The sequence below is a fragment of the Chironomus tepperi genome, unplaced genomic scaffold (assembly GCF_022539635.2).
Source record: "Chironomus tepperi strain 1889 unplaced genomic scaffold, CSIRO-AGI_Ctep_v1 contig_364, whole genome shotgun sequence".
Classification (NCBI taxonomy): domain Eukaryota; kingdom Metazoa; phylum Arthropoda; class Insecta; order Diptera; family Chironomidae; genus Chironomus; species Chironomus tepperi.
In genome coordinates this window covers 1,350,790-1,366,616 of record NW_027226486.1, presented here as the reverse complement: position 1 = coordinate 1,366,616, position 15,827 = coordinate 1,350,790, and the positions used below count along the sequence as shown (strand labels likewise).

The 15,827-nt window shown below is 33.5% G+C and overlaps 1 protein-coding gene across 1 annotated transcript; it reads right to left on the bottom strand.

The window, feature by feature from the left end:
* Positions 1-795: 795 nt before the first annotated feature.
* Positions 796-15,519, bottom strand: LOC139095417 (uncharacterized). The gene is made up of 5 exons (XM_070646763.1): positions 14,995-15,519; positions 9,896-10,049; positions 8,534-8,742; positions 4,071-4,463; positions 796-1,013 (listed from the first exon to the last, which is right to left on the bottom strand). Exons 1-5 carry the CDS (start codon positions 15,062-15,064, stop codon positions 904-906), a joined length of 936 nt encoding a protein of 311 aa, XP_070502864.1. The 5' UTR covers positions 15,065-15,519; the 3' UTR covers positions 796-903.
* Between the last annotated feature and the right edge of the window lie 308 nt (positions 15,520-15,827).

Below are 15,827 nucleotides of genomic sequence, written 5' to 3'. Positions count from 1 at the left end.
GACCGCTCGGTTCTTATTCCAACTATTCCAAGCAGCACATTGTAGTCGACAGGACGCCGTAATGTAACCACCTATAAGGACAATACTTGAAAGTGGCCTAAGAACGGTATTAAAGCAGATTTCAACCCATTTTTACTGGGAATAATGAAACTTCCTGCATCATTTTGTTTGAGAATTGAAAGAAACCTCTTTAAAAAAAAGATGCAGGATTGCATTCAAATCCATCCATCTGAAATGCTCTAGATTTCATCTTTATCCCAGATTGAGAACCTATAATCTCATTACTTTATAGTAAGCTTGAAAATCACAGTCTTTAAGCCTCTATCCGCTTCTATATTCATAATTCTTTATATTAAATGTGAATCAATCATTAACATTGAATTTCATTCACGATAGCTTCATTAAAATCCACAATATTCTAAAATTCCATTAACCAATTTCCACAAAAAAAAGTCAAACCAAACAAGAAGAAAAAAACAACTTTTAAATTATTTTCACATAAATTTTAACAAAAAAACACAAAGAAGAAACGAGATTCAAAAAACTTTAATATTCATTTACAAAAAATTTGAATAAAATTGCTTTTAAAAAGTATTTTTTATGTCTTATAATAATTTTTCCCTTTTTCGTGTCTATAAAATAATTAACAATTTAATTTTTCTTGTTTATCTTAGTATCATTTTTATGTGCAAAAGATTAGGGCTTGTTTTGAAAATTTTTATACATGCATAGAATCGCAATAATAGCTTTTTATAATTTACAAGTTGCTTACATTCTTTAAAAGAACTGCTTTTATAATAATAATTTTTAATTATATTCATAACATTTTTTTACCTTATCAATAATACATTATAATTTATTTAGATATCCATGTACTATGTTATTACTTACAATATTTGCTTATCAGCTTTTGATTGTTTGAAGAAGCATTTTGCTATCAGCTATGAAGAAACAGATAGGAAGGAGTATGTACATCAGTATGCTTTTAGATGCTGTAATCTTCAAATTGTGTGCTGGAAGGAGAAAAGAAAGAAAAAAAAATTGAAATTTATTGTGAATTTTAAATTGAAAAATATTTTTTTTTGTAATCTTCATATCTTTCCATTATCTTTAGTGGATTATACTGCAAATAGTGAGGATGTACTTGGTGTTAGAGTTGTTATAGATTTAAGGTTCGGACTCTAGAAGTCTAGAAAGGCTCTTTGCAGCTTTAGTCATGTCTAATTAGTGGTATTTCCTAACTATCTTGAATTCTCCATCTTGTTCTTAAAAGTACTCTTCAAAATCAGTATTATGGGCCATCTGAGGAAGGACATCGATCACAATTGATCTGTCCGGCCAGAAAAGTAAGTAAATAAAGTCCAAACTGTGTGCTTTGGACTACTATGTCGTCCAGATTTATTAAAAATGTCATAAACCGGATGACTTGTAGGATTCCGGCCATGACTTGGGGCCAAAATGTGCCGTAACACAAAAGAGCTTGGTCAACTCTTTGGTAAAGCATGGTCGAATATTCCAAGAATCCTCCACCCCAAAATCATCAAAAATCGCCTCTCCATCCTCAAATATTCCCCAACAAAATTGTTTTAAAATATATATAAACACACGTGTACAAGTGAAAATTGCAAGAACAAACAAAAATATTTGCCGACATGAAAAAAAAAAATCTGCAAAAATGTTGTTTCTTTTTCCTTTTTTTCTGTGCTTAGAAAAGTTTCAATGCTGTGTGTTAAAAAATGTTTACAAAAGGATATAAAACGAGGAAAAATAATAAAAATCTTTAAAAAATACAAGCTGAAACTTTTTTAAATCGGCTCAAAATTCCGGGGGTATCATGAATCCATAATACAGTTATTTATATTGTCTACCGGAAGGGGATTGTGGCACAGAACATGAAATAGTCGAAGATTTACACAATGAAGTTTCTGTTGAGTTTTTTGTGAATTAAAAAAGGATTTTTGAAAGGGTTTAAAGTTGAAGTTTTTGAAGAATTTTTAAAAGTTTTAGGAAGGATGGGGTTAGGGGTGGGGGAGTGGTTGGCAGAATGGAAGTTTTAGGCTTGATCTACCTTGTTAAGGCAATTTACAACCTGACAAATACAAATCATTGATTTGCCTCAAAAAATGTCAAGAAAATTGAAGATTTTTGTCCCAAAAACGGAAAAACATGAGAGAATGGGATATGATGGGATTGTGGGTGGGTATGGTCGTCCATACCACCTGCATCCAGCCTCATCCCATTTGCACAAGATTCTCATTTCACCACAATAATATTGACATAGTTAAAATCTTATGTCTGCAAACATTTACTGACATAGAAATTCATATAAAACTTTTTCATTCATTCCATAAATCCTATTAAATGAAACTTCAAGAAGTGAACGTGAAACTTCGTCTAATGTACAATAAATTTCTAACAAAGAGATGGAGAAGTTTTTGTTATCATGTGTATTTTTATCGTGTATATTCGAACTAAATAATGTGGCAGAAACAGCTAATTCATTTCTTACACGATAAGATGAGACTTGGGAAAGTTCGAACATGCCACATACATACATAAATCACGAATAAACTTTTTTCCTGTATCCAATATTATAGCACAAAAAATGAAAAGCTTTCATCATCGTCAGCATCAGCAGCAGCCAAAAAATTCATAATGATTGATAGGAATAAATAAAAAAAAAATGGGAAACTTCTTCTACATACTCATCATGTTTATTATCATAACACATACTCGTGTTGTTAATGAACCGCAAACAACCTTAGCTATAGAATTATAATATAATGAACATTCATGCATGTTTATGTAATCAATGTTAAAGATATCAAGGCACATAGAATGTGTGTAAAGTTCGTTGAAGAGGAATTTACGATGACTGTGCATGTAATTCATTATGGAATCTGACACTTCATGTCCTTTGACTTTTATCTAACAACAATCATCATATAATATAATGTGACTCTCTATCTCCCTCTCTCTTTCTCTCTCTCGCTGTGTTTAGCATGTACTCACAGCATACAAGTAATTAATTATCGTGTAAGTGAAATGTGAAATTTATTTAGATGTGGCTTTAAAGCTGAACTATTTGAACTATATGGTGAGAAAGTTAAAAGTTACATATGTAAAATTGAGACTTTATAACTGTTGGATATGTGCTGTGGTCTAATACAGCGATAAGAACAGTGTAATGAGCATTGGATAGAGAAAGAAGGTTTAAGTGTGCTTTATGCCAAGCTCCCAAACAATATCTGATAGCTCAGTGGTAGGAGCATGCAGCTAAAAATTCTCGGACGTGAGTTCGAGTCCTTAACGAGCAATGTTGTAGGGAAGTTCTAGCTTTATTCTCTTAAACCTTAGAAGTAGTAAGATTCCGATCAATAGCAATGTACTCATCATAACTGTATGGTTCATTAACGAATGTTCTTTATGGATACAATTTATGATTGACCCTAACACATCCCGAAGGTTGAAAAATTCCTAAAAATCCATTAAGATCACCAGGGGCGGAACAAATGAAGAAGACTCTGCCACGAAGCTTTTAAAGCTCTACTAAAGCTCTCTTATTGGAAGTTTCCTCTATGTAGAATTCAAATGGTTACCTAATGCCGTCCACATCGGGGTAGCTATCCACATAGCGTCATTTGGATGTCACAAGAAGGCTGCTTCCATTTGGAGTTAATAAAAGAGCTTTAACGGAGTCTTAAAAGCTCCAAAGCCGACCCTCCTTAATTTGAGTTGCTCGAGCATCACATGCAGGTTCAAATCCTCGCCCCATCAATAACCCCCAAGCCACAATTTACCTCCAATTATACATATTTTAACCATCGTAAGTTCTTCTTATCTTAATTCCCAGTATCCATTAAAATCATTTGATTACCTCAAATTAACTCACAAAAATTAGTGAATAAACTTTACCATTTTCCATTTTAAAATGTATTTCTAAACTTTTTTAAGCAATAACAATCTCATTTACATAAAATGTCAAGTACTTATTCCTCCCCATTGATAAAAATGAATAGATAAGAAGTTTTGAACGACGACAAAAGATTTCTAGTCACAAATAAACTCACCTGAACTCTTCCAATTAATTAACTTTTGATTGCGCAGTTCATCCCACGATGAGACATAGAAGATGTGCTCTGATTCACGTATTTGTGATGGCATTTGTCGTATTTGTGCAACACATCTCATATGGACTTTACCATCGGTGATGAACGGATTAATTCTCTTATCTATACGAAAACGAATTTCTAAACTACGTTGATATAATTTGAAGCCATAAGCATCGACAGTTGATTCTTGAAAAGGTTGCAGAAGATTTGAATCAGCCTTTTGATCGTTGATATACCAGCTCATTATTGGCGGTGGGTATGAGAAGTCAGATGTACAGTTACCAAACAGAAAGTCACCTTCGTAGTAGTTCCGCTCGATGCCTTCGATTTTTGGATTGTGTTGTGGAAGGGCTGAGGAATAAATTTAAAATAGAAGTGATTCTTTAGTGATATTTTTGGAAATGAGGGATTGTTTGGATGTTATGGAATGTTATTTAATGCTGCCTGACCCAAGTAGGACGTCGTGTTCACTGAGGTACCCCTCAGTCACCATATTAACGGTTAGATGCGGAGTTGCCCTGTTGTCACGATGACGGCTGATTTAAACCCAATTTTACAGCTTAAAATACAGTTTCCCACATTATGCAGCTCAGGATCACGTCCAAAATGGACTAAACCCCTGAATTTCAACACTCCATAACATCCAACCATCCCTTAAAGTTAATAAAAATGATGTATTTTATTCGTAGGTGCGAAATGCGTATTAATTCAGACAGTAAACATTTCTTTTTTTTTATTGCAACATCATCATCATCAACACTTCAACAGAATGACTGCTTATCTCCTCATTCATTTCATATTTATTTTTTGTGTGCTTGCTGTTGTGTGATTGCATACATACTTTACATAAGTATGGATATTTTTATCTGAGTAAGCTTTCGTATAATGAAAGCATAAATTATTCACATAATTATGTGTGTGGTGAAGCGAAGAGCATTTGGAGATATTCCAGCTTGTGATTGTTTGAGGTTTGAGAACATCCACAAATGAAGGTTATGGTTTTTGGGTGTAAATAATGAGTATTTATTATTCAATAATCAAAAGGAGAATTTCAATTGTTATCGAAAGGACGTTAGGATAGGAGGTTTTGATTTGAATTGGATTATTTGCTTGTGTTTGAAGGTCAGGTCTGTTGGGGCTGAATTTATAGAACTGGATAACTTCAACAAGAATTTGTAATTTGGAATAAAATTGGTTTTGGTCTTATTTAAGTGAAAATACTCGAGTAGCTTAAGTCAATTAATAATCTCAAAAGTAAGGCACCAGACCCTCGTGACTTTGCCTGTGTCTGAAATCTAAACCGAATCAGACACCAACTCTGAGTTACGCATCTATGAGGGATAACTCTAGCAGAACTTATCCAAGTCAGTCAAAGTGGCTCGATGGCGAAGTGGGTTCGTTGTTTGAGACTTTAGTATTACTTAACGATTCAACGAACTTGGGTTCGAGTCTCGGCATAGACAGCCTTCTGTTTGTTCTTTTTCGAGTTCCTACAGGCTCATTTGTAGGCTTCCAGACCCTAATATCATCAAAGGAAGTGATTCAGATCCATAAACTGTAGGATACTGTACCCCATCCTAATTCTTCTCATTTAACTCACGCGCCTCACTTGACATCAATTCCTATTCTAATTTTAATTAAGTCTTTCCAACTGAGCATTTTCAACAAAATTTAAATAATCGGATCACAAGTAATTTTAATCAGTGAAATTGTCTCAGAAATAAAGAAAAAAATAATCTCTTAAAACAGCAGCCCCAGGCACATAATAAACAAATCTTGTGGATAGTATCTTTGACAAGAGATTCCATTACTTAAAATCTCTGATAATTCAAATCATAAACAATCATGATTGAGTGCCTCAAAATGTCGCACAAAAAAAAAATTTCAGAAATTTAATTTAACCAGAGAGTAATCGACCAAATAATTACTATGAAAATAAACAGCACAAGCAACAGCATTTGCTAATAATCCTTTTATGATGGCAACAGAAATGCTTGTTAATTATGTGATATTTGCTGTTTCTGGTTTTACATTTCCAGTGAAAATTATTTGAGTAATTAAATGTTGTCGAGGAATGTACACGTTTAGGGTAATGCTTGGAGCGACTTGTAAGGCTGTCAGGAAGTATAGTATATTAGTGATGAAGTTTATGGAAGGAAGATTGTTAGTTCTTATGTAGTTTGAGTCTATTATGTTGTAATGTCTTGAACATTATGAGCATCTTTGACAGTAATCTATAGCTGTGGTAGACAATCTGTGTGAAGAGGCATACCAGGAGGTTATTGGTATGGCTTACCATAAGGGTATGCTGTGGCACAAAAAGGTTGCCTACTCTACTCCTCTGTATAACTATTAGGAACTCGGTTTCTCATGGGAATCGAATCCACGCACTTATAAAAGAGTGCCACGGACTTACGGGTGGTTGCCTAACCACTGGACCACAGAGGCCTCACTGTCACAGTTGGCAGATGCGCTTATATATGACTCAATACCCAAAATGTCACTCAGCTCATACAACTAACAACTAAACTATTTTCCTTTGAAAAAAGGAAGCAAAAAAATCAACTCAAAATTAATTTTCATCAAATCCATCTGTTTCACTTCCACTTACAATTACTTTTAATTGCTGTAAATTATTTATTCTGAATTAATAAATATTCCTCAACATTCTCTCAAAGCCACTCGACTAAACCCCTAAATTAAAAAGGAAAGAGACTTAAAAACTGCTAATTTACATTTTTTTTTTCCTTTACACAATTGGCATTATAAGTGTACCGTACACTGTGGCTTGTACAGAGACTTAAAACCCAATTAAAAGTGCTTTTCAGCTAAATACGAGGAAGAAAAAAGAATTGTACTTGTGAGGAAATGTTTAATGATGATGATGATGTCTGGATGGCAATTACTAAACCAAAGTGGTTTTTTGAACAGCATCTCCACTCCCCATGTTAAAGTGAAAACAATGCTGTAGCTATATTATGGACGAGATGAATTTCATGGATTATGTTTTGTCTTTCATTTTCCTAGCACGACAGTAAGAATGAAGAAATTTGTCCGCTTGTATGTGAGAAAGTCGTAATTGAAGTATTTAAGGCGAAACTCAATGTGAATGGAAAGAAAATGACAGAAATTTTTTTTTTGTGTTATCTCGAGCTGTGATTGAAAATGTGCACTTGCAATTTTATCGCTCACAGTTTGAATAATTTTCCGAGATTTTCTTTTGTTCTTGTTGTTCGTGTTGTCATGACTGAATTTAATTGCATACTTCCATCAGAGTTCATGAATTTTTTCATCGAATCTTTAGTTGAGATGATGCAGGGATGGAGGTAGGTGGTTAGGGAAGCTCATACTTGAATTGATTGCTTCTGTTGATCACAAGGCCGCATAGCACAAGTCGAGTAATCGATCCAAAAGCCGGCACCATGCCGAATAAAGCATTAAGTCAGAGTCACGTCAGTTTTGGTGCAGATCGGATTTATGATCGATTTTTGATGAATCCAATCTAGATAGTATGACTTAAAACACCGAAAAAGCACCCGAATCCGACTAGACATTCCCTGGGATCGAACCCTGGTCGTTAAGGTCGGTTTTCAGATGTTTAAACCACTACACCATTGCTGCTCTTCGCTGATCGGTTAACCGACTTGAGCCATTTGCAAAGAATAGCAAAATATCAGTCATAAATCCCTCCATCTCCCAGTCATCAATTCCAATCTCCTCCATTCACCTCTGTCCTTTACAGTAACCACCAACACAATTCCATGAAATAATTCTTGCATGAATGATTAAATTTTTTGTGCGGAAATGTATCATGGATAAAAATAGAAGCCGGCCACATTGAATATAACTGTGATAATCGCTCGACCGCTGCATGATATGAGTTTGTTGATAATGGATATACAACATTGTTTTACATACAATTTATGCATGAGTGTTTCAACTGATAACAATGCTAATATCATCAAATAATGAATACAAAAGTTCTCGTCGTTGAAAAATAATCATTTTTTGGTAGCTTGAAAATGCTTTTTTCATGTTCCGTATTCATGGGTTTATTTATGTAAGGCATGTCTGGCTACTGCATACTCATTAGAAACTCTCGAGTTGAACAATGCGGCAGATATCATTTTTGAAGGTTGAATGGTCGGAAAACAGCTTTAATGGAGTGATTAGAACACCTTTAAGTCATGTTGACCGCAAGTGCAGCAGGTTATGAGTAGTTGAGCATATGTCTAGCTCCAAACTTGACATTTTTGAGCGGATGGACATTTTGCGGTCAAGACGGAGACACAGTGTCGCTCAAGTGACTATATCGAGTCAAATAGAGTCGATTTTGACTATATTCCTGTCTGATACAAATACAGCACTTCAGCCCCCCACCACAATCCCCAAAAATATACAAAAAAGTCTTCATTACTCACCCGCAACAGTCATATTGCTCGTCTCATGCGACAGTTGAAATTCAGGAGCATCTCCACTAACTTCACATCGATAGGCACCAGTCGACTCATTATTTAAATTATCAAGATGTATTGTACAAAATTTCTCATTACAGACATGATCTGTAGTAATGTGCACACCTTCCAAATTAAATATCATATTCTGTTTTGTTGGCATCAACGGTGCATATCTGAATTTCATTTATTTTTTCACCATTTATGAGTTGTCATCGTATCAACAAACAAAAAAAAAAGGCACAAATACAATACGAAGCCATTAAGTTTTTGTATATTTTCATACATATGAATTTATTTATGTTTTTGTTCCGTTTTTTATTTCGTTGAGTTGATTGTTAAAGATAAAATACGAAGGAGGAATAAATAACAAAAAAAATGGATGCATTGTAGAAATTAATTCATGAATAAAAAGGCACACAATACAGTGAGACTAGAAAATGCTTCTATTATTCTATATTCTATTGCAATTGATATTGCACTTTGTGAATGGATTTAAAAATTTAATGTTTTGTTAGCGCATTTTTGCCAGGTTAGTGAATTTATTGTGATTATTTTGGCATGTAGGATGCATTGTTTATTAAAATAGGTTAAGAATTGATTAGAATTTGTAAAATATGAGCAGCACAATGCAGGATTTCATTTCTTATCGTAAAAAAGAACTGTTACAGAGCTTTCAGGACATTTTCACGTTCTGCCGTTAACACGGCGTCATATCGGATCCCTAGTGACTATGATGTGCTGCTAAGGCTTAGTTTAAGTTCCTTTTATAGCTTTCTATACAAAAAAATCCTAAGAAATTGATGAAATGTCTCATTCTAAACTAAAAAATCGACAATGCCTCTAAAATTCTCTAACAGACAACGAAACCGCTTTTATGGTACCATAGGATTTTTGTACCACAAAAGCATGCTCTTTGTCCATTAGAAAATGCGCTTAATCCACATTAATTATAGCCAATAATTACTTTTTATAAAATAATAATTTTTGCCACATTTTGTGGATGTTCGAATGCATTTTACATTTGCATAATGGATTTTATGTAAATTATACCAAAACCATTCAACAAAAAGAGTATGTATACATTTCAGAAAATATTCTGATGACCGGTTGGTATAATAACATAAATCCGTCTGCAATTTGTCTCACTGCAATGTACGATATTTTGTTATATTTTTTTTCTCGACTTTGAAATATGTATGCAATATGCATATTTGCTGTCAACTGATAACAAAAATAGCAAAGTTGTAAAAACCATGGCTTGAGTTTTGTAGCTATATCATCATCAGCCATACATTCAAAAATATGCAAAACACATCCTTCTCTCACCTGTAAAATTCTTTATCGTTCTTGTACCATTTTACTGAATTGAGCTTTTGCGTTCCTATGTTGTAACTACATGAAAGCGTTACCACATCTCGCACGTCGACAAATGGCGGCACGATGATGTTGGTTATATGAAGAGTTCTCGTATTTGGTAGAACTAGAAAAAAATATTTTATGTGGTTTGTGGAATGGAAAATTAGAGATTCATTGAATAATGAACATGAATAGAGAAAAAAATCACAATTTTTAAGGAGGATGAGGCATGGGGTTGAGCACAAATTTTAATTCTCATTTATTACAGAACGACTGTTTTGTTTGTGGAATAAATTAAAATATTTCGGCGAATTTAACTTGTTATTTTTGAAATTATTATAATGAATTTTTGTTGTTGTTTTATTTTTTGAATTTTTTTTTTCTCTTTTTTGAGATAAAAATTATTTCCAATTCAGTGGTTGAAGTACCATGTTAAGTGCTTTCCAAAGAATCATAAATTATGATATTTAAGTGGAAAATGTAATTATGTTAAATTGTGAATTTTTAATTAAAGATTAGGTTCTATAGGAAAAATTTGAATTTGCAAAATTTGAACATTTTTCAGAGAGAATGCCAAACTGCATGGATATACATGTTCAGGACTATAATATGTCATCAAGCCACATTTCACTAACGAATAGAACTCCAGCAACCTTTAAACCAAAGAGGGTGTCCACTTATTAAAACTGTTAGTGCCAAACCTTCCTCCCTCTATCCTATCCATTCTCTTCTACATTCAATCCCTTCCTTCCTCCCAAAATACCCTTAAGTAAAGAGAAACATTTCCCAACAGACAATAAGCATGCTCATATGGTTCAGTGATGGCATCATCTCGAGTAAACAAAAAACTGTTAGAATTAGTCTTCGTCTAGACATTAAATAGCCTTTAACTAATCATAAAATGTTTCTATTCACTCGGACATGATAACTAATGAGTTTTCACATTGTCTAGTTGAAATTAGTGAGTTGAAGCAGCTCAGTGGCGTAATGGTTGCATCCACTTGCCCTTTTTCGAATCATTTTAGTAGAAATCAGTAGAAGCTCAAAGCCTTTATTTGAAACCAACATGCAGTTATATCACCAAATGACTAGCTGAAACGAAGCTCACAGTGCTTCAAATTAAAATCTCTAATCAAATTAGTCGCTCTGATCTCTTTATTAGTAGATCTACTGAGTGTTATGGACTGACGCACGTCAAGTCGTTAAACGATAAAGCCACAAAACGCCCTAGTGCATCTCTAGATCTCCATAATCTGAATAGCTGAAGGTTTGTCTAGGCAAACATAGTGCTAAGCATTGCCTTAGACCAGACACTTCCTATATTAAAATTGTATCAATCCCTTCAAAACACGTTCCTAAACTATCCATTGAATATTAAAGTTACATAAAAGTCGAGGTTCCGAAATATCAAATCAAAACAACCAAATTGCCTCCAGTACAATCGGTTCCCCGAAAAAAAAATTGTGTTGTATACAAAAATATAAAGCAATTCATTTTATTGTATCTTGAGTCGTTAACGGGTAAAGAATTGAGAAGAAGACTCCACTTTAAAAATTACTTCCTTCAATATTTACTTTAAATAGCTTGAGGACATTTCCTTTTTTTTTGCTATTTCCATTTCTGTTTTCCTCCCTTTTATTCCACCCATAGAGACAGAAAGCATAATATGTAGTATACACAAAAAATAAAAAGAAGTCTTTAGAGCGGAAATTTTTCCTCTCATCCAAAAAGTATACGATTTTTCCGGCATCGGCAAGCAGAAATAGGAGAGAAAAAGACTTTGAATAATTTGCATACTGAAATCGAAAGCTTTTCTTGCATACACTGCTCATCTACATAAATTTTCCCATGTTCCACTTATTTTTCTCTTCCTCTATTTTATATTTTAGCACACAAAAAAAAACTCTGCAGTCTTTTATATTTCACTTTTCTCCTCTTTTTTTGGTGAAAGGTTGATTCATAAATGATGGACATGAAATGGTTGAGTTTTTAGAACTGCTTCATGAGGGTATGCGTATTATAAAGGCTGAATTTTAATGTTTTTAAGGTAAAAGACCAGTGATAGGGCCTGTTTTAGGTGATATCTGAGGGAGGCTATGGATCACAATTGTTCTGTATTGTCAGCAAAGTTAGTAAGGTAATAGACATATCTAGACAAATTCAAAGCATTTTCAATCCATCTCAGCTCACTGAGCATCCAATTTTCGAATTTTTTAGTGCAATTTCTCGATACACACTTTTTCCTGACTTCATTCAATGCTAGACTTAGATGACAATCTAAGGATATGTAAATACCACAAAATCAACCCATAAAGAGTGAGGAACTGATCAAAAATTATTGAAAATTGACCAAAAACTATCAAAATTGACTAACAGTGTATTTTTCAGTTCCGAATCTTAGTCGAGTGCCAGAATTGAACAATAAGTCGCTATTCCTCAAAGATCTAGTACAGAGATTGACATTCATTAAAATTTACAGGATCTGGATCTAGCTCTTTATTGGCTATAAAGTCTGCAATTGCTCCTATAGCCTTAGACATCATATCCGAATTCTTCACATTTTCTTTCCCTCTTTAAAAATGACGAAAGAGAAATGAAAAGAGTAGGGCAAAAATAATATTAATGAATATTTGGAAAAATAAACGGAAGTAAAGCAAGAACAAAAGAGTCCTTCTTAGAACAACAGCTTTATGTGTGCATCGTTTGTTTTAACTTTAATAAAAATAACGTAATATTCTACAAACAAGACTCTTATGTCACTAAGCTTATGAATTATTGCTTTTTTAGTAAGTTCCGTAAGACTTACTGCATAGCATAACTTTTGCAAAAATCTGAACTCTTTTAGTTTTGGAATTGAAAACAATTTCTTTGCTAGCTTGAAGCAATCTCTTACTTTTTATGGACTCAAATCAACTCGATTCCATATTGAGCTATTATGATACCTGATCTCCCAACTAAGCTACTTAAAGCTATCTATGTCTTTTCTGCCACTTTAGAATTTCAATAACAAATGCACTTCCGTCTTTATCAAATATCTTCCAGGCAACCTCCTTACGATCAATCAGATCTCTTAAAACATGGACTTCCATTTAGAAATATTTTGACAAATATCCAATATTTGACCATTTTGAGTGCTTAGTCACGAACATTTAATTACAGATCCTATATAACGCCCACTCTCATTGACATGATTGAATGTTTATTCACAAGTGGGAGTCAAGTCCAAATTTTGTTAAGGAATCGATTACAAATTAAGTAATTTGATGCTGCCCACTTAGAAACACAAAATCTACTGAATTAACCCAAATTTACAACAGTGCTTTAATTTATCAATTAACTTGTTAGAAAATAACAGAGTTGACAGGAATTCTGGATTTCTCGAAATCCCGGACTCTGATGCTTTCTCGACGGGATCGGGACGAGACTGTCCTGGGATTTCCTGGTCCCGGTCCCAGTATCGAGAAAGCATAGTTCGAATCCAATAAAGTTCTAACTCCACCTCTGTTCCAAAATATAGTCCTGCTTACTAAGTTTTCAAACATGCCTCTTTTGTACGGAATGTAAAGGATATTTTAGGAATTATTCAAAATAAAGCAATGGATTTGGAAATTGCCAATTATTGACCATTGATACAGCAAGCTTCAAGTACCATCTAAGAGGTCATGTATCACATGAAGTCACGTATTACCAAGAGTACGAACAGTGAAGTAACTAAGTTCTAATAAATAATTTGGGAAGCTTCAATATCCCCAAAAAAATCGAAAATATGATATTATAAAGGCACATGCTTATAAATAATTTGATAAATTCCCTTTAAATTTCCATGAAAACATCCCTTAAAAATGATAAAAATAACCCATTCAACCTTTAATTCCACCACGAACCTTTCAAAATATTTTCTTACTCATAACATTCAGGATCCAATTTCAAGTAAAAACAACAAAAGAATTCATTGAAAAATTGTTCAGCCACAGCACACGTGAATAAACGGCAACTAGAGAAGCACAACATTATATCGTGTGCTGTTTACTCTGCTTGCTCTTTCATTTAATGAAATATGTATGTACACATGTATACATAAAAATTCAGAAAGGGAATCTCATTAATTGTGTGTCAAGTGCTGTCTCTTCTTCCTCTCCATCCCATCCTTTTTATTCCTGCTACTTTTTCATTAAATGCTGTTCTCCAAGCAGGAGAGCTGAGAGAGAATCTTATGATGCAGTAGATGCAGTGCATTGAGGGCCCTTCGGATGTCTGTATATAAAATATAATTCGTTTCACATTCGAATGAATACACAGACAGACAGTGAAGGAAAAATGTTGAAAAAAGGCAAACCATAATGTGCCAAAAGCAATAAAAAAATATGTTCTCATTTTTGGAGTGTGTGTTACTGAATGGAGAGTAGGTTTGTCTGGGTGTCCATTTAGGAGTGTTTCGAGAATTCTTGTTGGTATTCAAATGTAAATGGCCACTGGACAGATAAACACCTTGTTCTAAAATTCAAAATTCAACAAAATCAAGTCTGACAAGCCGACTTGGTCCAGGATTTTGAATCTGTCAACCGATTTGTGCTATTTCGACGAATTAATCACTAACTAAGTTACTCAGTCTTCAAAATTTAAAAAATACTCATTGGAGTATTGGGTAGTTGATTGGGTACCAAATTCTGTAATATGCCTTAGCTCCTGATAGAAGCAAGATGCAAAAATCCACAAAAAATCAAAAAAATTCTCTTGTGAAGTATAAAATTACATTCTAGACATTGGTTTAAATCCAACTAAATTCCAATTATTATTCGCTAATTTTTGAACTAATTTTGCACTTATTCAACTTTATAGACAGTTTTGAGTATTGAAAATTGACAATTGACATTTGGTAGGCAAGCTTTAGAGCCAGCTACATTCGTCATCTAAGGGAGTATATGAATAGCAATTGATCTGTAAGGTCAGCGAAGTAAATAAACAAATATTTACATTAAATGGAATTTTACTCCATAAAAATGCGCCATCAACCATAAACTCCCATTGCCTCAACTCCCAACTTTTTCTCTTTGATGTCATGAACTTACATGAAATTAAAATGCACATCACACAGCATGTTTTAAACGATAAAATTCCTTTGATATTAAAATTTTCCATAATTATGTTATCTTTGTATGTTGACGTTGTGCTTGCTCTCTCTCACTCTCTCTTTTTTTTGTAGCTGCTTTATTCTCTGAATGGAAAAATTTATCTTTCCTTGCTCATTTATATTTATGTTAATGCAATTTCATGTCTATTTAATCCAGCTTAATTTTCATCGCTTCCGGAATTTTTTTTCTTTCTTTTTTTCTTTTAATTCATTTCATTTTTCTTGATTAAAATTTTTATTATTGACATAAACATTTGTTTGCATTCACTTCAGGGTTGTGCCTTTAATTATTAGGAACTCAAACTTTCTCTTTTTTTCATCAATTTTCAATTTCACAAAATTAAATTTTAATAAAATTTTGAATTTTTAATTTTTCACAAAAATTTTCGACTTTTTTTTTTTGTTTTCTCGCTCATAAAAAATTCAAAAAACACTGAACTAGATCAAGTAATACTTGTGCCATTTGTGGCGAAAATCCATCCGAACACATTGAGACTTTTTTACAGACTGATTCGTCCTTTATCAGTGATGGAGAGATGAGATGAGAAGGTATTCCAATGGTCCAAATATGCAGCATGCAACATCCTTTGAGAAGGATTGGAAAATGTGGAAAATTCCATGAGAGAAGAAGGAAGTTTCCAGGGAAATTTTGAAAAGTCGTATAAATGTTGATGACATGATGTTAACTCCTGTTAACGGATTTTCGAATGCATGTTCATTAAGGCAAGCCTAAACAACATGATGTCCGAATGGCCAAAAACAGATGTCATT

Excerpts from the sequence above, each read along its gene's own strand:
- LOC139095417 (XM_070646763.1), bottom strand. The coding sequence starts at position 15,064 with ATGGAAAATTTTAATATCAAAGGAATTTTATCGTTTAAAACATGCTGT. Across the intron at positions 10,050-14,994 it reads GATGTGCATTTTAATTTCAT|TTCTACCAAATACGAGAACT; the intron begins GTAAGTTCATGA and ends ATTTTTTTCTAG. Across the intron at positions 8,743-9,895 it reads AACGATAAAGAATTTTACAG|ATATGCACCGTTGATGCCAA; the intron begins GTGAGAGAAGGA and ends AATGAAATTCAG.